We start from the raw sequence: 20,572 nt of genomic DNA, 5'->3' as shown, positions 1-20,572 counted from the left end.
GAAGGCCCTCCAGCTCTGACAGTGAGCGACACCCTAGAGAAATGGGTGAAGCCAGACACAGGACAGGATAGGCGGCCTCGCCTGCACCAATCAAACACAAGCAGAACCAACAGGTGGCATCGGAAGTCACCTTTGAGGTGAGAGGGGGCACTAGGGGACCTAGAGGCGCTGGGACTGTGCTCCTGGGTCCACAGACGTGTCCGCCTGATGCAGACGCCGAGCTGGAGACCGAGGAGCCGCACGCTCCAGCTTATATGTCAGCAAGAAGCTAAACAAGCACACCCCTAAAACGGTCTCAGCCGGCATCATGACTGTGCCGGAGGCCTCGACACGCACACGATGATCCGGACACCCGCTCACCTGGATGGCCACGCGCGGGGACTGGGAGAAGTACCAGAGCGGGACGCCGAACAGGCTGATGAGTGCGGTCTTGGTCTCATACGTCTCAGAGCAGCGGGTACTCAAGATGCTCCCACCTACAACAGAGTTGAAATGTGTCTCAGCATCTTATCCCACTGTTTCGGAAGCAATATCACTACCCACCTGTAGAGATTTATTTGAAATGTTCTAAAAATTCTCACGTTTCTAACTCATATAAAGAATCTTCTACTTGAAGATCAGCTCCATTCTTAATTTTACTTTTTCCAAATTCAGTGTCAACAGTTCACAACTGCTTTAGGACACACAGTCCCTACCGCCAACCAAAGGCTTAAAATACTGGGCTCCCCCCCCGCCACTCCAGGGACAGCGACTCTGAGTGAGCTTTTGCTCACGTTGTAGAACAAAGAGCAACGCACGCAACCAGGCACCAGCGTTACCTGTCAGGTTTCCAGAGGACCTACGTAATAGGCCAAAGCGATCAAATATTATGACGATTACCAATTGCTGGGGTAATAGGAAGTTGCTAACAAGGACAGGGTTTCTATTTGGAAATAAACAGAAATGTCCTGGGGCTTCTTTGGTGGCACAGTGGTTAAGAATCCGCCTGCCAATGCAGGGGACATGGGGTCGAGCCCTGGTCCGGGAAGATCCCACATGCCGCGCGCGGAGCAACTAAGCCCGTGCGCCACAACTACTGAGCCTGCGCTCTAGAGCCCGTGAGCCACAGCTACTGAGCCCGCGTGCCACAACTACTGAAGCCTGCGCGCCTAGAGCCCGTGCTCCGCAACAAGAGAAGCCCGCGCACTGCAACAAAGAGTAGCCCCCGCTCGCCACAACTAGAGAAAGCCCGCGTGCAGCAACAAAGACCCAATGCAGCCAAAAATAAATAAATTAAATAAATTTAAAAAAAAAAGAAATGTCCTGGAATTAGATAGTGGTGACTGTTGTACAACATAATAAATATACTAAAAGCCATGAAACTGTACACTTGAAAATGGTGAAGTTTGTTATGTGAATTATACCTCAATAATAATAATAAAAAGAGTGTTAAATAACAAAGTCCACTTTGCCCCTCAACAGGAAATAGGACAGACAGGATGCTGGTGCCAAAGCAGGCCAAAACAACTTGGTGTGGGAAGAAACATCAACTAAAATAAATTAAAAAGAAAAACAAATAAGTGAGTAATAAAACTAAAAAGTCCTGAGCAGTCTGTATTCTAAGAGCCAACAGTCCCTAACCTGGCTGCACATCACAACCCCTCAGAACACCTGCAAACGCAGCCGCAGGCCCTTTTTAGAGCTTCTCACCTGATAACGGGGGAAGGGATTAGATGGGATGGAATTTTAAACAAGAAAACAATGTGATTTTGACATAGCTGATCAGTAGGTCCAAACTTCTGAACCACTGAATTCTTTTTAAAATATCTTACTCTCATTCTAAAAAAGTGTCTTCTTAAATACGGTGACTCACTTTTTTCACTTAAAAAGAGCCAATATATGTTTTGTTCAGTAACAGAACATTCAGTTCAGCCTTGTCAGGATTATCAGAATTCTGAATTAATAACATAGCAACCTGTGAGCACTCATTATGCCTCTAAGAAAAAATGACAACTACTGGTCCCACTGAACTGTTAAATCGTCATTTGATGTCTCTGAAAATGATTTCTTCAGAAATCACTGAATTTCAAAACACAAAACTAAAATCACTTAATATTCTAAATCAGTCATTCTAAACAAAATATACACAAAGAGCAGTCAGCAGCCTTACTGACTTGTGATGCTGGAAGAACTTGGCGGTATCCACCCGGAGCAGCAGCCTCCTGCCCCGTCTGTTCAGCCCCCGCGAGAGGGTGAGTGATGGGGACGGGCCACAGCTCCCGCGAGGCTGGCCTGAGCCCCATCGCCTGATGCCCTGAACGGCTGGGGCAGGTAACCGACACTCACTGTGGGCTGACGTCCCCACCCCTCCCACAGGCCCTCACCCTTTATTACTGAAGTGTTATCAAGAACCTCCTTTCCTCTGAGAGACCGTATTAGTCAACCAGCCTTCATCTGCAATTCCTAAGTTTTAAAAATTTAGAAAACCAAGATTTTCTCTAACACGTATGGTAGCAAAATGCTCCCTGAACTGACATGACGTCATTCCCGTTTTCACAGCCGTGTTCCCATGTGTGATCCAGGTGTGCTGTCCTGGACGCCACTGAGGGATGGTGACAGAAGTCCACGGACACGATGCTTCACTAAACCAAGTCTGGTTTATCCAATACACCTGGTCCAGGGCCTGTGCCATGTCCACGCAGCACTTCCAGACTCAATGGACCACTTCCCTGAGGAACCAGAATAGCACCCCCAAACCTCTCTCCATTCAGCTTGGCCTATGCTGCTCTAGGGTCAACTTCTTTTTACTGGACTTCTATACTTAAAAAAACCCACACACTTTACAACACACAAGATCATAAGTGAATAATCAATAATTCTGTGGTGGTAAACTCTCATATGGCCAGAAAAACCTAAAAGCTACTGAAATGCCCCCAAACTGAGATTTTGCTGGTGTGTGTCATCTCACAGGCTCACACCCACAGCTGACGCGTGAGCTGCAAGCACAGCCACCAGAGCTCCTGGGGGACCTGGCTGTGCTCCGAGGCAGAACACTAGGGGCTCGCCTAGAATAATGCTCTTTCTCAGATCTCTGAAAGTTCTAACAAGCTCCCTACTGTTGGGCGTGGGGCAGGTAACAGCCTCTTGAGTGGCCTCCCGCTGATAGCAGCACTCTTGGGTCAGGGGTCTGGCACTCACCCCCGGACTCCAGGGCGAAGTCCACCATGCCAGTCTTGTCCTGGGAGTACAGCCTCAGGGCGCTGTTCACGATGGCACGCGCTTGCTGGGCAGTGGAGACACACATGGAGACGACCCCAGAAATGAAGGACATGTTTTCAGTTAACTCTCTTTGGGAACAACAGGCACGGGGGCTGTCTCAGCAATCCCAAACCTCAGTCCTGCTCTCAACTGCGGGGACCCCCGGCTCAGACACAGGCAAGAAAGTCTCAGAGCCGGAACCCCCAGTGCCATAAAAAGTGGACAAAACAAGGACTAGCGTTAGAGATGGTAACTTGGGACTGTATTATGGGAAATTTTTGTGTAATTCCAGAAGGTATGTGGCCACCCAGGGAGACCAAGTCTTTGGGACAAAAAGATTAATAAAGTATAAAGTACTCCTAAGAAGTAGTTTGATAACAACAACAGCTGAAGCTTACCCTTCCTGGCACCCTGCATGGTGCTAAGCACTTTTTGTATCATAATCACATCCCTAGAAGACCATTCGCAGAACAAAGCATCAAAATCTGCTAGCTTGGGACTTCCCTGGTGGTCCAGTGGGGAAGACTCCACACTCCCAATGCAGGGGGCCCGGGTTTGATCCCTGGTCAGGGAACTAGATCCCACATGCCGCAACTAAAGATCCCATGTGCTGCAACTAAGACCCAGTGCAGATAGATAGATAGATAGATAGATAGATAAATAAATAAATATTTTTTTTAAAAAATCTGCTAGCTTAATACCTAGATGATCAGTTTCACTACTATGTGAATTTCAAACAATTCTCATCGTCTACTTACCGCTTCTGTTATTCCAGAAATGCCCGCTCCATTCACAGCAGATACTACAGTTTCAGAAGTTGGCAGCTGTTTGGTCACAGAAATGTGGTGGGTAATGTTCTTCAGTATCTGCAGCTCTAAATCTCGTAATAAAATCTGCAGGTCATCCTTGTTCACAAGTTGAGCAGACAGCTTCTGGAGCAGCCACTCGAGAGAAGATCCGTGCTCATCTCCGGAGAACATGAGTCTGAGAGTTTCTCTGACTTGGGCGTCCACCTAGCAAAATCATTGGTGAATATAACGTGAATCTACTGTTTTAGCTAAATCATTCCAACTCTTCACTCTGTCACCTTAGATACCCTGGAAAGATCACACAGCAGTTCAAAATCCATAGTGGAAACTTGACACGGTTTTTTCCCTTCATACGAAACTTAAGAACCCTCCAAAGATGCTGAAATACATTCAGGGGAACAGGGATAGAGGAGAGCACAGCCTAGGTGCCCTGGGTGCCCACGGGACTGCAGGAGAGGGGCCCTGCCCCAGGTGAGGTGCAGATGACAGGGCCCCTCGTCTTCAAACTCAGTCTGAGAAGGAAACAGTCATAAACACAACTGAAAATGTAACTTTACACATGCTGGAAGCGTCCAAGTGCATTATTTCTACACACACACCATTATGTGTATAAGCTCCCCTTCTTGCTCCACAGAGAGTGGAAGACGGGGCAGAAGCACCAGGAAAAGCACAGCATTGTGACAAAGCGGGCACATCGACCTCCTCACTTGCAGGCTCTGGAATGTTCCACCGTACAGGTCCGCTGCTGCCCTGACGCGGGCACTTGGGCCATCTCAGCGCTACTGTCACAACACTGCACACTCGTCCGTGGCCCCTGCGCTGGCGCTTTCACCTCTGCACCCAGAGTCCCAAGAGCGTGGCTGCTCGTCTCAAAGACTGTGTGTCTCTGTGACCCGTGACTATCTCAAGATCTTCCCCCCAAAAGGCTGCAGGCATTCACAGTCCCCCAGCCATGAGGACACCTGTGTCCCGAGCCAGCCCCGGAGGAGACTGTCAGCACCTCACCATCCTGAGGACTGAGGAGCAGTCATTCACGTGACCTGCAAACCCATTCAGGGAGACGGGTTGCCTGCCGGGCTGGGCTGCGTCTCTGCTGCACTGCCCCATCGGCCTCAGCAGCTCCCTGCACCGCAGACTGTCACCCTGGGCCTGCGAGACCTCCTCCCCACCAACCGTCCGCCTTTGACTTAGGATGACCTGTGCCACTCCAATGTCCGTGTTTTCATTTCCACATAGCTATAAATGTCTAGATTTCTTCTTCTGCACATGGATACAGAGGCCTGAAGCAATGTCCGTGACGTGAGGATGTGATACGAAACTGCAGCGTGACTCTACTTTGGTGAGAAGATATACAAATGGCCCTGGCCCCAGTAAAGGTGAGCCCTTGGCCATGCGTGTGTAAAGGAAGGAAAGACATCTCGTGTCACTGGAGAGGCAGGAATTCGAGGGGAGCTGAATTTTTAATTATTTTATTCAAAATGGTTAAAAACTTCAAATATAGTAAAATAAAATTTTTAAAGAAAGTTGAAATTAACTTAATAAAGATATCAACTCCAGTGTTCTTACTTTCTATGATAAAACAAAATGTAAAGACTGAGGAAACTTACTCTTTCATATGTCGCATCCACCTTCTCGCAGCTGGTTTTCAGATGCTGCCAACCGGACAAGTCTGCTTTCAGACGCCCCAGCTCCTGCTCCAGACGCTGGACCACGGCAAGGAGGCGCGGCTCCTCGTCGCTTCTGCTGGGGTGGGGGGTGACGACAGGACAGGTCAGTCCTGCCGACAGCACATTCAGGGGAAGCGCCCGTGTCCCCAGGCAGGTCGCTGTCAACACACCGCCCTGTCCCTCCGCAGCACAGAAGTCTCAAGCCAAGGCCCCAGAGACTGCTCCCACCTCAACGTCCGCACGCGCACAGACACGCACGCCTGCCCAGGCGGGGGCCAAACCTGCCACGAGCAGCGGTTATGCTTCTCTGGGTGGTGGTGGGGACTCTCATATACTATTTAATATTTAAACCTGTACCTATCGCCTTAAAATTCTGAAAAAGACTTCAGAAATGTGACAATGTTTACTGATAATCACTATAAAATTAAATATGAATTTTTCATGCCACTGGAAGAGAAAACTAAAAACATATGGCTTCAGGGTTTTAACAATTCTATTTTAATATAGGTACTGTACATTATGAAATATTACGGTATTATATTTATAGTTGTTTATAGGTAGTTATGGTTGTTGAGATATCAACAGTTCGTATCTCAGAAGAGTGCACTCCGGGGTAAACACTGCAGGATCCATATGACATCAGTCAAAAGGTGTTCTGATATGTAAAGGCTCTAAAGGAACGTTAGAAGTGCGCTAACACTCATCCCCATCCTGAGAGGAGGGTGGGTGAGGTCTCAAATCACACGATAGGATCCACAGAAACACACAGGAGCTAGAGCGGGAGGACGAGAGGTAAAGCTCATCATCTGCTCTCTCCCGAGCTGAGCGCTGAGCCGGTGAGTGGAGTGACTGGAGTAACACAAGGGTAACAGTGTCCTATTCAGACACTGGGGTGGAGAGAACCCAGGTGACAAAACCAACGGTGTGAAAACAGTGAGCGGCTCTGAGACAGGAAGAAGCTCCATGCTGCCAGGGGACTTCAGGGAAGCTGACAAATGTGCGGGAGAAAAGCAACCAGGGTACGAGGGACCAAACGTCACCCCCCTGAAACTGCTGAGGGACCAGGGCTGTTTAGCAACAAAGAAAGGGCTCATAGGAGGCCCAGCCTTGGTGAGAGCCTCGCAGCTCAGAAGGCGGGCGTCTGGCCCCCTCGAGGGGCTGCCGAGCGAGGGACCAGGGTTGAACTGTGGTGCCCGCAGAGCCCGCAGAGGTCCAGGCAGGGAGCCCACTCCACGCTGGGCCATGAGCTCACGGCCCGTTCCTCGCGCCCTGAGGACCCTCCCAGCACATCCGGGCAGGGAGCCTCCCCAGAGCAAAGGCGGCGGCCCCCGCTGTCCTTGGTGCTGCGTGGAGGTGGATGGTAACAAGCTCCCCGGCCCCCCTCCATCCTCAGGCGCCCTGAAGGGCCTCCCAGAAAGACACCAGCTGGGACTGTTACCACCAACACAGCCCAGTCGTCCCAGGTGCAAACCGTGCCCCTGCTAAGGACGGCACAGCCCCACGTGACGCAGAGGAGCACAGAAGACGGCAGACGAATTTACTTGAAGTTATCCTACCTAACTGTTCTTAGCGCAGTCTGTTCTAATTCCTTCTGGATGGCCTAAAATGTATGAGAAACAATCCGTTTAAATACACAAGTTACATACCAACTTTCCATAAAATCATATACTTGACTATATACATATAAACAGAAAAAGAAATACACATATTTATCTAGGATTTTTCCCCCCTTAATTTAAAGCCCAGACCTGCCTGTTGGCAGGCAGGTGAGGGATGTTTACTTTTCAAAGCAGACTTTTAAAAGACGACACACAATGTATACTTAGAGAGGTGCACAGGCCATACAAAGAAGCAGCTTGATGGATTTTCAAAATAAGCAGCTCCTGTAACCAGGACGCAGGCCAGGAAGCCAGATGTCGCCGGCGCCGCCACCACCTCTGGTAAGTGTTTTCAACGTGGCAGGACAAGGAGGAGGACGGCAGATTTACACACGAAGGCATGACTTATTAACACGGCCTGTTCACAGGCGCGGGCGCCCACCGCCCCACGCGAGCCGAGGCCCAGCGGCCATGTAGGCCGTAACTCGACAGAGGCGGGCGACACGGCACAGGACCAACGCCAGCTTCCTCACGGAGGCGCGCTTCTTCCTCAGGCACCCTGGAAACATCTAATCAACGAACGGACTGAACTGCCCACCTCTGACACGGTCGGCAACGCAGCGGCCAGTCCTGAGCTCCCGAGGGCAGTGCGTCTCCCCTGAGGCCCATCAGGGGATCCAGGCCACCCACTCGGCGCCCCCAGTCCTCGCCCATGTCCATGCAGATGCCCGTCTCCTCCCTCCGCCTGCCCGACACCTGACAAGACTAGACTTTCTGACCAGAAAATCCCTCTGTCAGAAGGTTCAGGCTGAACCTTCACTCCCTTGTCCACAGACACTGTCACCCTGTGGAGGCTGGGTGACGGTGAGGAGAACCGCCCCCACCTGGGAGCCAGTGAGCTGGACACACTTACGAAACATTAAAGCAACACAACGGGGACTTCCCTGGTGGCGCAGTGGTTGAGAATCCGCCTGCCAATACAGGGCACATGGGTTCGAGCCCTGGTCCGGGAAGATCCCACATGCCGCGGAGCAGCTAAGCCCGTGCGCCACAACTACTGAGCCTGCGCTCTAGAGCCCGTCAGCCACAACTACTGAAGTCCGCGTGCCACAACTACTGAAGCTCCTGCACTTAGAGCCCATGAGTCACAACTACTGAGCCCGCACGCCTAGAGCCCGTGCTCCACAGCAAGAGAAGCCACCGCAGTGAGAAGCCCGCACACCACAACGAAGAGTAGCCCCTGCTCACCGCAGCTACAGAAAGCCCACACGCAGCAACGAAGACCCAACACAGCCAAAAATAAAAATAAATAAATAGAAAAATTTTAAAAATGTAAAAAAAAGAAGTATTTCCCTTTAGTTTTATAAAGGATGGCAGCAAACACCCTAAAGGAAGCACTGTGAAGGCTGGGGACCGAGCACAGTAACTGCAGCTGACGCTTATCAAGGAAATCACGGTGCTGGGGCTGCGAGTGAAAGGTCAAGAGCGTGAATACCTCAGATCTTTCTGTCAGTTTTCCAAGAATATCTTCCAGGCCGGAGATGCGCAATTCATATTCTTGGTGGAGAGTCACATAGTCGGTCTTGAAAAGGAAAATGAATGAACAAATGGTAGAGAAAGTTAAGCAACAAATAAGCCCAAACCTGGCCAGTCAGGCCGTGCTGTTTCTACACAGCACAACAACAGCCAGAGACTGTGTGGTCACAGCTGGACACAGCATCCCATGGGGGTGACCTCAGTGACGTCCTCATCTCCGCCTCTGAAACCTGCCCTAAGATAAAAGGCACAAACAGCTTTTCTAGTCACAGGTGAATATTCATTAAGAAGACTGGTAATTACCAAAAACACCTGCATGGACAGCAGAGCAATTACCATTCATTCAACACACACTCCCTAGGCACCCGCTGTACCCAGAGACTGACACCACAACCACCAAGGGCCCACTCACTCCCTCTTGATCTTTCATATTCGTATAAAATGTGTGACATCTCAACGGTCATCAGAACCAGTGCGAGAGCCCTCAGAACAGTGCTGATCAGGGGATGAAAGCTCCGATCGGGCAGCCAAGCAGGCAAGCTCCTCCCCGGCTCAGGGACAGAAGTGATCAGCACAGCAGCCAGAGAGAGAAAAATGTTTTCTCAGCATAAGTAGCTTTGAAAACAGTCTTCGTCCAGCATATTCCCACCCATTTCTTCAGCAATTCTTAGAAGGTAAATCTGTAGTAAGGTTATCAGATACACTCCCTGGGAAGGTCTAGAAAAATCTCTGCCAGTTATATAATCAAAGGACATCCACACAGGAGACACCACCACCGGCAAAGAACGCTTGCACATTCTGAACAACTGAAATCCAGTCAGAAAGAAAAACAGGAAGTCATTATATACTCTTATTACAGGAGTTTCATTCATTACAGGAGTTTCATTCACTGATTATACCCCATCTCATTCCAAAATATAACCACAATGACTTATAAAAATAGAAGATGACAAATCAGGTAAAACGAAGCTAAAGGACAAAGGGCCACTGGGAGGACGACCCCAGGGCACTGGGATGCAGGAGGGTCAGCCGCTGGACTCGCTGCACGTCCTCACGGCCAGGCCGGGCCTCCTACTGCACAGCCCGCCGGCCCTGGGCACAGCAGGACGGCCTCTGCCCAGCACGGCGGCCACATGTGCCCCGGAGCACCTGATGTGTGGCTGGGGCAACTGAAACAGAAGCTAAATGTTACTTAGTGTTAATTTTTTTTTTGGGGGGTGGGGGCCGTGCCTCGGGGCTTGTGGGATCTCAGTTCCCAGACCAGGGATTGAACCCGGGCCACGGCAATGAAAGCGCCGAGTCCTAACCACCGGGCCGCCAGGGAAGTCCCTAAGTGTTAATTACTTTAAACTCGCACAGCCACATGCAGCAGGCGGCCCACTCTCCTGGAGACACACGTGGGATAAACCTGTGCCAGCCGCTCAGGGAAGGATAGCAGGTAGTCAGCACGCTGACCACCAGTGTGTGGCAGCCGCAGAACCAAGCTTCAGTCTGCCAGGGTCACCGTCACAAGCACACCTGAACAGGGGTAAGTGGTGGAGGACAGCGTGGGAAGGATGAGCTAAATCTGCACTCAGCTCATCACATCTCGAATCTCATTTTAAAATGAGGAACAGAACACTCCTGACGGTGTTAACTGGATCTCACTGAAATCATCTCAGTTCTACGGCTGAGAAGCCAAAAATAAGCAACTAGTGAGGAATCAACGCAGGACACCAGGTGGCCTTTGGATGTGAGAACCCCAAGCAGGCACCCGGGGGCCACGCAGAGAAGGTGGAACAAGCCTAGTAACTTTGGGATCCCAGCGCCTGTCAGCACGTTACAGGGACCCGACCAGAATCGAGAAGAGTCACACATTCTGCCCCCAACAGGTGTGAGAACACAGTGGATTAAGCCAGCAACAGCTACAAACAGGGGCGCACGCTGATGCCGGGACAGGTGAGCAGGAGGGTGGGAACACTGAGCCCAGTCAGGAAACAGCCGGCAAGGGGCACCCACCCCGAGACAAGTCGAGGCAGGCTCCGGCGAAGCCAGGCAGAGCCAGGCTGCTCGAGAGCACGGTGGGGCCGTGGGGAGCCCTGAGGGGTCCGCAGGCCGACGAGACATGTGTGATCAGGGGTGGAGGGTCCCCTCCGGTTGGAGTGCCAACAGTTGGGTGGGTAGTGGGCTCTTTGCTGAGAAAACAGGATCAGGGAAAAGCATTTGTGGAGACAAGGGGCAACGCCTATTTTAAAGATTTCAATCCAAAATACCTAAATTAGGGCTTCCCTGGTGGCGCAGTGGTTGAGAATCTGCCTGCTAATGCAGGGGACACGGGTTCGAGCCCTGGTCTGGGAAGATCCCACATGCCACGGAGCAGCTGGGCCCGTGAGCCACAACTACTGAGCCTGCGCGTCTGGAGCCTGTGCCCCGCAACAGGAGGGGCCGCGATAGTGAAGAGGCCCGCGCACCGCGATGAAGAGCGGTCCCTGCACCGCGATGAAGAGTGGCCCCCACTTGCCGTAACTAGAGAAAGCCCTCGCACGAACCGAAGACCCAACAGAGCCAAAAATAAAGAAATAAAGTAGCTATAAAATTAAAAAAAAAAAAAAACAAACAAAATACCTAAATTAAATCATTGTGGAACTTAAGAAAATAAACATCAGTTTTGAGGAAAATGGACTGACAAGCCTTTCCTTGAGAACCAAATAAATGAGACACGTATATACAGGCCTACGGTTTCATAAGGAATAGTAGTTACTCAACTATTTCATGATCTTGAGATATTTTAAATCACAAATTTGAGCTTTTCAGTTCAGTGCCAGAAAAATTTCATTCAATTGTGTTCAATCCATTCACCAATTAAAACGCAGGCTAGGGACACCCGTCTGTCCCGCCGCAGCCTGACCTCACTCTTGGGCGTCACCCACGTGCCTCCACCCCCTCCCCCAACCCTGCCTGCTCCCAGAGTGCACCCCACCCCCTACCCTGGCCTCAGACGTGGCATCTCCTCTGGGGGCACCTACCGCAGCTCCCCGCCACTGCAGGCCAGGAACCCACACTGCCATCCATGCAGCCACCTCTCACTGCAGGGCCCTCCTATTCCTTGCCCCCAAAAGGAAAACACAACACCCGAGAACTCCAAGGTGGCATCACCTGGGAGCCCGACAGCCCACCAGTGCCAGCCCCCTTGAGATGCTGCCCCCACCACGCTCCTCACCGGGGGCGACACCCCCTCATTGCTGCCATCTGCCCGGTCCACCCGCGCCTGCAGTTTCTGGAGCAAGGCTGACAACTCTCCAAGCTTCGTGTCATGGCTGTGACACTGTCCCGACAATGCAGCCACCTGCCTTTCCACTTCGCTCATCCGATGCCAGTGGAAAACCTCATCGCCAACCTGAAACAGTAAGAAGTTCTAAAGGTGACACAAACGAGAAGGTCAACCTGGCAAAGGAGAGTACAGTACAGGATAAGTCGAAACAACGAAACAGAGCGTTACAGTAAAACGTCAACTACGACACACACACACCCCCAAAGGAAAAGATATGAAAATGTTCGTCATTAGTGATTTCCTTTACGTGGCAGACTATGGGTGGTTTTTATTTTCTTCTTTATGCTTTCTGTATTTTCCAAAGTAATGAAAACTTTTTTTTAATGAAAATGAACTAAATAATGAGACCGCTTGAAATACAGGCACACCTCGCTCTACTGCATTGTTCACAAATGAAGGTCTGTGGGGACCCTGCGTCCAGTGAGTCTGTCCTCGCATCTTCCCAACAGCATCTGCTCACTCTGTGTCTCTGTGTCACACTTTGGTAATTCTCAAAATATTTCAAACCCTCCGCCAGCCAGAAGATTACAACTCATTAAAGGCTCAGATGATGGTTAGCATTTTTTAGCAATGAAGTATTTTCAATAAAGGCCTGTACATTATTTTTTTAGACGTAATGCTATTGCACACTTAACAGACTATAGTACAGTGTAAAGATAACTTTTATATGCACCAGGAAGCCAAAATATTCGTGTGATACTGGAGCTGAACACGCAGTATCTCTGAGGTGTGCCTGTATGCATTACTTGAATTGTTTCGGAACATTTAAGGAGCTGTAAGACATGCTTATTTGATATTTTAAAATATTTTCTAAAACAGAGTGCCCAACTGACCTACCTTGTAGTTTACAAGTAATATGGAAACTTACACTGGAGAACACAGATTGGCAACGCCAGGGAAGAGCGCATCCTAACTGATTACCTGCAGAGGCTGGTTCGGGTGGGAAGTGTCGGGTGTGAGCGTGGTCCTGGGGTCATCCACCCCCTGTGCTCTGTGGCTGTGCATCCAGTTTAACACAGGCACGAGTGAAAGGACATCACCCTGGCCCCATAATGAAATACTTGCACCTTGAAGGAGAGAAAAAGCAACTGTATACACCTGTACATACAGTGCTTTTCAAAAGGTGTACTTAAATGTTCAATTCTTTCACTGATTTACATATATATGCATGTGTACATATTAGTCATCTTAGGTAACAAAGTAAAAGTTTACTTACCTAGTAAAAGTAATAGTGGAATGAGCAAGATTAAAAACTTGCAAATATTTCGAAGGCACCTAGGAATAAAAAGAAAAACATTTAACTTGGAAAAAGTAAAAGGCAGGGCTCACCATTCTGTATGACCTCTCTAGATAATTTTATACAAAATACCCCCTCCCTAATTTAAAGTGGAAGTCCACAGGCTGAGAAACGCAGTTAGTTTTATCCACAAGGTAAGTGGCTGCTTGAAGGAAAACCTGGCCACACGGTGCTGTCTTCCGGGCCCACGTGAACAACCCAGCAGGTCAGTAACTGCCAACGCGCCGGGCTGGGAGCACAGGAGGGCACTCAAGGACCTTGGTCATCGACCCACCGAGGCAACCCGGTGCTGGGGCAAGTGCGCCAGAGGGTCCAGGTCTCGTCCCGAGCACACCCGCCCGGCTGTGTAATCTTGGACGTGTCACTTAAACTCTGCACGTTCCGGTTTTCTTCAAGGATGACACGTGCCTTTCCTTTCTCACAGGAGTGGTTTGAAAAATTAAGAATATGAAAGCACTTTGCAAAATATAAAATGATTAAATCAAATGATACCACGAAATTAGCACAAAATCAGTTCTTTAAAACACCAAGCTGACATGATATCAGTTTCCTTACCTTGTAAGAAGAAACACATTCAGCCAAGAAACCAAAGTAACAAACTGGTACCATCCAATCCCAAGCCACCAGAATACTTCAGATGCTGCCTTCCCTAAAAGAGAAAACACCAAACATTCTAAGGAAACGTTCTTAGGAAAACCAAACTCCTAATGGACTGGTTTTGTGAAGGCCAAGCTAGCAGCATAAGGAAATATACTAACAGATGCTTTGAAAGTATATTAAGCTGAAGTTAGGGATGAAGTATATTAGGACAATGCTTAGTCATCACAGCAGGAATATCCATAACTCAAACACTGGAACGTAAATAAGCCACAAAGCAATATGTCATACACAAGACAAGATACAAAAGAGTAAACAACAAACCCATGCGTTCGTTCTCAAGTACAGTAAAACCAAGCAGCTAGACTTACAACAGCACCCAATACACTGGAGAAACAATGAATGCCATGCAGCCAAAAGCACAGTATGTTAGCACTGCTAAGTAATAAAGGATGGAACACGTTACATCAAGGGTCAAAGCATGTAAACCGAAAATGAAATGTTTACTTGGTTAGGTGAACAGATTACTGCAGGTGCTTAACTGCCAACAGCCTAGGAGCGAACGCTAACACGGAAAGCCAAAATAACCACCTGGAGCGGCCACCGCCAACCACAGCACCGATGACACCGTCCTGGACACAACCCCTCCCGTGGCTCCGACCTCGCACAGCGCCTGCACCGAGAAGTGACCTGTGCCGGAGAAGATGTGGGCGGGAGGGGCACCTTCAAACACCAGCCCCACAGTCCCGACGCGGCAAGAGACACCCACCGTGTGGCACTGTACCAAAATCCTCTCGCATCAGACAGTCAAGAGTCTCTCCTCAAGAAAAACAATCGACTACTTGAAGTCCAAGCAAGATACTGAAACTAACTTATGAAAACCCTGCTCTGTGTCTGAACAGTTTTCACTCGCTTCTGCCTGTAGACACGCAGGACATAAAATGCAGACGTTTCCTATAAACCCGTGGGGGCTGGCTGGCAGCTGCCCTGCACGTGTGCACAGCTGCTGCTGGCAGAATGGGTATTGGAAAGACAGCGCAATCGTTTAAAGCAAGTAAGATTCCATGGACACCAGCAGTTAACATGCTCTGGGTGAGACAAGGGTTACTCAAACAGCAAGATGAAAATCTTCCTACAGCCCGGTGAAAAAGTATTTTGGAATTATAACCGGTAGTCCCACTGGATGACAAAATAAAACACAATAAACTTTATACCGAACGTCACACATTATATGAAGCAGAAAACTGCTCGTGAAATCAATTGTTTTCATTTTTTAAGAGTGACCGCTGGAAGTAATACACCCACACCAGCATTTACGTGTTGACTCCTGAAAACATTAAGCAATTCCAACATGGCTGACGTGCAAAGAAACATGGTGTAAGAGGATTTTTTAAAAAAATCTATTGCTTTATGCTTATTAATTAACAGTTAAGAGACAACAAATTTTGAAGTTCAGCTTTTAAAGAAAGCTGCTATAAAGGCACCCTTCGGCAAGACAGTGACAGGTGCAAACTGGATTTCTCCATAGCACCCCGGCTGCACAGGCTCAGGAGGCGGCCCGTTTCCTGGGCGCGGGCCAACCATACCCCATGCAGGACACAGCTTCTTCTAAGCCGTTCATTTCACCTCAAATACGTTACTTTCCATATGCTTAATTTATACTAAATACACTTACAAAGAAGCTTTTCAAGAGCAATATTCTCCATATTTTAAGACAGTTATTATTTTCCTGTTTTTACTGAACACCTGAATTCCAAACACAAAGAAACAATGAACAAGGAGCATTTGTGAAAACACGACAGAAAGAAAACACAAAAGCGCGAGAGACAACCTGCATGGGACAAGGCGAGCCCCACGGTCCCTGCCAGCCCTCCTGGCCTTGAGGGCTGCGAGCGGGTGGCGGTGCGTGTTTCCAGGTGCTTCCTCCCCTTACAGTCATCGCCTGTGGGGTGGGACAAGCAGTTAATTGGACAGATGAACACGCAAACCCTGTCAATCTCAACGGTGCGCAGCAACGGCAGTTTGAAAAAACTAGGAAACTCAATTATGAAAAACCAAAATCCCAGCCAGTGCCCCCTGGTGGCTGTAGGCTCCTGGTGTGAAGGGGGGCAGCGAGAGCCCTGGCCCCATCCTAACCAGCGGGGCCCCAGGACGGCCTGAAAGGAGGGCACAGGTGCGGCCGAGCCATACTTACACAGCGACGCCCCGTTTGCACGGAGGTGGCCGTCCTCGCCGAGGGGCTCTCTCATATTCATCCTCCCACAGTGACTGGAGTGAGCTGCAACACAGGCGAGAGGGGCCTGAGCCCGGGGCAGGGGCTCTGCAGAGTGGCCGGGGGCGTGCAGGCCGGGGGCGAGGTAACCGCCTCGCTCAGGAAACGTCGTCAAGTCCCGCCAGCCCGGGGCATGCCCTGACCACCACACGGGATGGGCCCGCTTCAAACATTTTTGAAACATCATTCTAAACGCCAGTCAGATAAATTTTTTGCTTTAAAAAAGGTCGTAAGAATAAAAAGATGAGTGTATTAACTTTTTATTTAATGTTTAAACCCTGATCAACTTCCAGGAAACATCCAGAACTGCACAGAGAACAGGGAGAGAGATGCACAGCAAGGCCGCGAAAGCGAGAGGCCGCGAACGACGCGAGGAGAGGGCGTGAGCGAAGCGCCACGCGGGGAGAAGAGTGTTTTCTCCACCTTGAAAGCTCTACTTGGTGGAAAAAGGAGGAAGAAAGTATTTAAATACCTTTTGATTCATGGCTTTTTGACTCACAGCTTTTTGATTCACGATCTTTTGATTCATAACTTTTCAATTTGTAATTCTCTGATTCATAATTGAGCTTCATTAAAGCCACTTGGAAGAGCTGAACTAAGAACGAAGGAAAGGACGCCGAGGTGCGCGTGACCAGCGACAAGATGCTATCCCCGCAGCGAGCGGCGCGGCCTAGTGAGAAACCGTGCACACAGTTACTCCTCCGCAGCGCGCGCTCCCTGCTACGTCAGAGCCCGATTACTCACTTTGGGCAAAGTGGAACCCACTTTTTTTTCGGCTGTGCCTCGCGGCTTGCAGCGTCTTAGTTCCCCAACCAGGGACTGAACCTAAGCCCGGGCAGTGAAAGCGCGGAGTCTTAACCACTGGACGGCCAGGGAATTCCCTGGAACCCACTTTTTTAAATGGACACCAGAGACACACGCTCGGGCCGAGTTGCAAACCAGCCCCATCCTGGAGCGCCAGCAGCACCACATCTCTCCCGCAGGCCGTCTTCCATAAAACATCCAATCTGAGGTCACTTCACCCCAATGCTGTTTACACACACGCTACCATCTTTAGAAACTGGCAAACGAGTTCTCTTCCCTGACCTCCGGCCCAGCAATCCCACTGTGTTCCCAGCCTCGAGAAGGCCTGTCAGCGAGAAGCAGCCCCTTCAAGGACGTCCGCTACAGCACGTGCAGCAGGGTACACAGAGACACCCGACATGGCCACCTGAGGCTCAGTAAACTATGGAACGTCTTGCCAAAGTTGCCTGGCCATCCTCGGCTCCTTTTCCTCAGCACCTGGAGCACCAGGACAGACAGTGCGACCTCTATAACCCACAATGTGCAGGGTGACAGTCTGCAAATCACAGTGGCTAGAAATTTTTATTCCTAAAAAAGAGTTTCTAGAAACTGAGTTATTTGTAGTGAGCTGGATGAACCTAGAGTCTGTCATACAGAGTAAAGTAAGTCAGAAAGAGAAAAACAAATACCGTATGCTAACACATATCTACGGAATCTAAGAAAAAAAAGGTTTTGAAGAACCTAGGGGCAGGACAGGAATAAAGGCGCAGACACAGAGAATGGACTTGAGGACACGGGGAGGGGGAAGGGTAAGCTGGGACGAAGTGACAGAGTGGCATGGACATACCTACACTACCAAATGTAAAATAGATAGCTAGTGGGAAGCAGCCGCACAGCACAGGGAGATCGGCTCGGTGCTTTGTGACCACCTAAAGGAGTGGGATAGGGAGGGTGGGAGGGAGACGCAAGAGGGAGGGGATATAGGGATATATGTATACGTATAACTGATTCACTCTGTTATACGGCAGGAACTAACACAACGTTGTAAAGCAATTATACTCCAATAAAGATGTTTAAAAAAAAGTTTCTTCACTGAGTGGCCGCTGAGGTATGAGGCTTGGTCCTGCACAGTGGCCCCAAAGCACAAATACCCAGCCCATCCACTCACCCCTGGCTCAGCTCCCTGAGTTTAGGGTACATGCGTGAGGCCAGCGGGGACTGGAGAGGTCTGAGCTGGAGTGATTTAGAAGAAATAAAATCAGAGCTATTCCCCCCCCAGATAGCCTGAATAAAGGAGTAGGCTATCTGTGAATTGGAGCCCTGAACCAAAACAAATGTAAACCTGGGGCCAGGAGCCACCGAGTGTCAGGGCCAACTCTGTGTTACCCAACTCACACTCTTCTTTGTTTTACACCGCAGTGTGAACTTTATACAGAGGTCGGACAAAAACAGAAAAATTCATGAAGAGGTAATGCAGGATCTGTCTCACTGACCATCAGTGACACTAAAATCCATTTTTCATTCATCAAATCGGCAACGTTTTAAAAGAACAAAAATATAAACACTTATTTAGCAAGAGTACATGGAATGGGGACCCTCACGTGGCCATAGGGGGAGGGCAATCCTGGTCAGTCTTTTGGGAAGTCAATTGGAAGAATCTATTTAAACTGAAATTGTACAAAATCTTCTTTTCTCAGCAGTGATAAGTATTTATTTAGAAGCTGCTGGGTGGAACACTTTTTAAAATATATCTAATTGCTAATTGTGGTTTCTTCAGGAGGACGGGCTCCGTCGGAGCTGCTCCCCCTTAAAGCCGGTCAGTAGTATTTCAGCTGCTCAGCTCAGAGGCCGAGCCGCAGCCGTGTCACGCCGTCCACTTCAGCCTTAGCTGCTCGGCAGTCACAGCTGTCCGACCCCGAAGTCAGCCAAGTTGGCCTGTCCCTCTCCCGGAAGCAGCAGACGTTTCCGTCCTTACTTCTCTAAAGACTGAGGCTGATTCAATTAGCAAAATTCTGCTCAAAGCAACCAAGACAACTGACAAAGTTTCAGGGGAATGACTTTTCATTCACTCATTCATTCATTCATTCAGACCTATCTTTTCTAAGTTAGTTTACACCTTCTACTGGGGGACGCAAGCATTGCCTTAGGCAAGAGAAAAAACACAGAAGTGTGTGTTTTCAGATTCCAATTCCCTGGGTCCTTCTGTGCGGTTAGCCCAGGGGCCAGGGAGGCCCGAGGCGCACCGGCCCACGTAGGAGCGCCTTTTGGCAGAGCCGGGTCTCCCGGGTCTCCAGTCCCTCCAGGTTTCTCACACAGATGCCAATCCTCACAGGAGTACTGAATCTGTTCATCTGCACGCGTCCTATCAGCATCTTGCTTTGTTGAGCACTGTTCGATGTCCCAGGGAAAACACATGGAAGGCTTTTAAAGCCTTTCTGATGTGGCCCAGAAAATCACGTTTTGTCAACAACGCACTCAACCTGAACCTCAAGAAGTCTCAGAATCAGAAACTACGTGGCTCAGGCGGATGAATGATGTTTAACGTACCTATGCTACTTCTGGCCTGCCTACCCCGAAGATTTGTGCACGTACACAAATACACCCAAAGAAAACACTGCTTTTAAAACTGTACAAACAAGAAAGCCTGAATGTCCACCTAGACACTGACTAAACAAATTTCGATACAACCATAAATGCAATATTAGACAGGCATCAAAAAGAATGAAGTTCATCGCAATTACCATTTAAAATGAAAAAAACTGCAAAACCATGTATTTGAAGTAAAGACAAAAACACACTCCATGTTTCTGTAGGAACATGAAAGCAAAATTCAGGTGGTGCTTACACAACACTGCGAAATGCCAGTGGACTGTACGCTTTAAAATAGTTGGTTGATTTCATGTTGTATGACTTTCACCTCATTAAAAAGGCAGGAGAACCCACAATGAACAGGATTAGCTGCAGCTCCCTCCAAAAGGGAAACCAGACAGGGACTGGGGAGGGACAAGGGGAGACTTAATTCATCTATTAAATAAATAGATAAATTCAAAGGTTTAAAGATTTCACAATGAGAATATAAGAAAAAGAACAAAAAGAAAGGAAATGTGGAGTGGGGGTTAACTTATGATTGTGAAGAGTTACCCACATTTTGAGTAAATATGCTCATGTAACAAATTCATGTGGTGTGACCTCAACCACGCAATAAGAGTGAAAAGCCTCTGGGTGTAGGTTACGGGGGATTTTAATTTTCTTCCTTGCACACCTCTGTGGTTTTCAAAAGTTCTTTGATAAATGTTTTACTCAAATAATTAGAAACAAATTTTTTCAAAGGTAATAAATTAGCATTGGCTCTACAAACCACTGCTATAATCTAAAAGAGCAAGGGGCATGATAAGAATAGAAGCCCAAAGCAACTAACAGTATAGTAACTTGTTTACTCCGCCAAAATACTCAAGACCGATTTAAG

At 48.9% G+C, this 20,572-nt stretch overlaps 1 protein-coding gene across 8 annotated transcripts in view; it reads right to left on the bottom strand.

The window, feature by feature from the left end:
- Window positions 1-20,572, bottom strand: part of SUN1 (Sad1 and UNC84 domain containing 1) — a 53,178-nt gene that overhangs the window by 5,991 nt on the left and 26,615 nt on the right. For 5 of the 8 annotated variants that reach the window (XM_007174603.2, XM_007174601.3, XM_007174599.2 and 2 more), the window contains 14 exons: window positions 16,796-16,993; window positions 16,246-16,329; window positions 15,883-15,993; window positions 14,643-14,741; window positions 14,010-14,103; window positions 13,374-13,432; window positions 13,079-13,224; window positions 12,047-12,223; window positions 8,807-8,893; window positions 7,270-7,313; window positions 5,654-5,789; window positions 3,996-4,250; window positions 3,178-3,262; window positions 361-476 (listed from right to left, as the gene is read on the bottom strand). In XM_007174603.2, coding sequence (XP_007174665.2) covers window positions 361-476; window positions 3,178-3,262; window positions 3,996-4,250; window positions 5,654-5,789; window positions 7,270-7,313; window positions 8,807-8,893; window positions 12,047-12,223; window positions 13,079-13,224; window positions 13,374-13,432; window positions 14,010-14,103; window positions 14,643-14,741; window positions 15,883-15,993; window positions 16,246-16,329; window positions 16,796-16,993 — 1,691 coding nt within the window. The remainder of the gene's footprint in view (window positions 1-360; window positions 477-3,177; window positions 3,263-3,995; window positions 4,251-5,653; window positions 5,790-7,269; window positions 7,314-8,806; window positions 8,894-12,046; window positions 12,224-13,078; window positions 13,225-13,373; window positions 13,433-14,009; window positions 14,104-14,642; window positions 14,742-15,882; window positions 15,994-16,245; window positions 16,330-16,795; window positions 16,994-20,572) is intronic. The other 3 variants (XM_007174597.2, XM_007174600.3, XM_007174602.2) reach the window with 3 other exon arrangements.

The sequence above is a fragment of the Balaenoptera acutorostrata genome, chromosome 15 (genome assembly GCF_949987535.1).
Source record: "Balaenoptera acutorostrata chromosome 15, mBalAcu1.1, whole genome shotgun sequence".
NCBI lineage: Eukaryota > Metazoa > Chordata > Mammalia > Artiodactyla > Balaenopteridae > Balaenoptera > Balaenoptera acutorostrata.
Note: the sequence above shows the minus strand (reverse complement) of the source record. Positions and strands in the feature narration are given on the sequence as shown.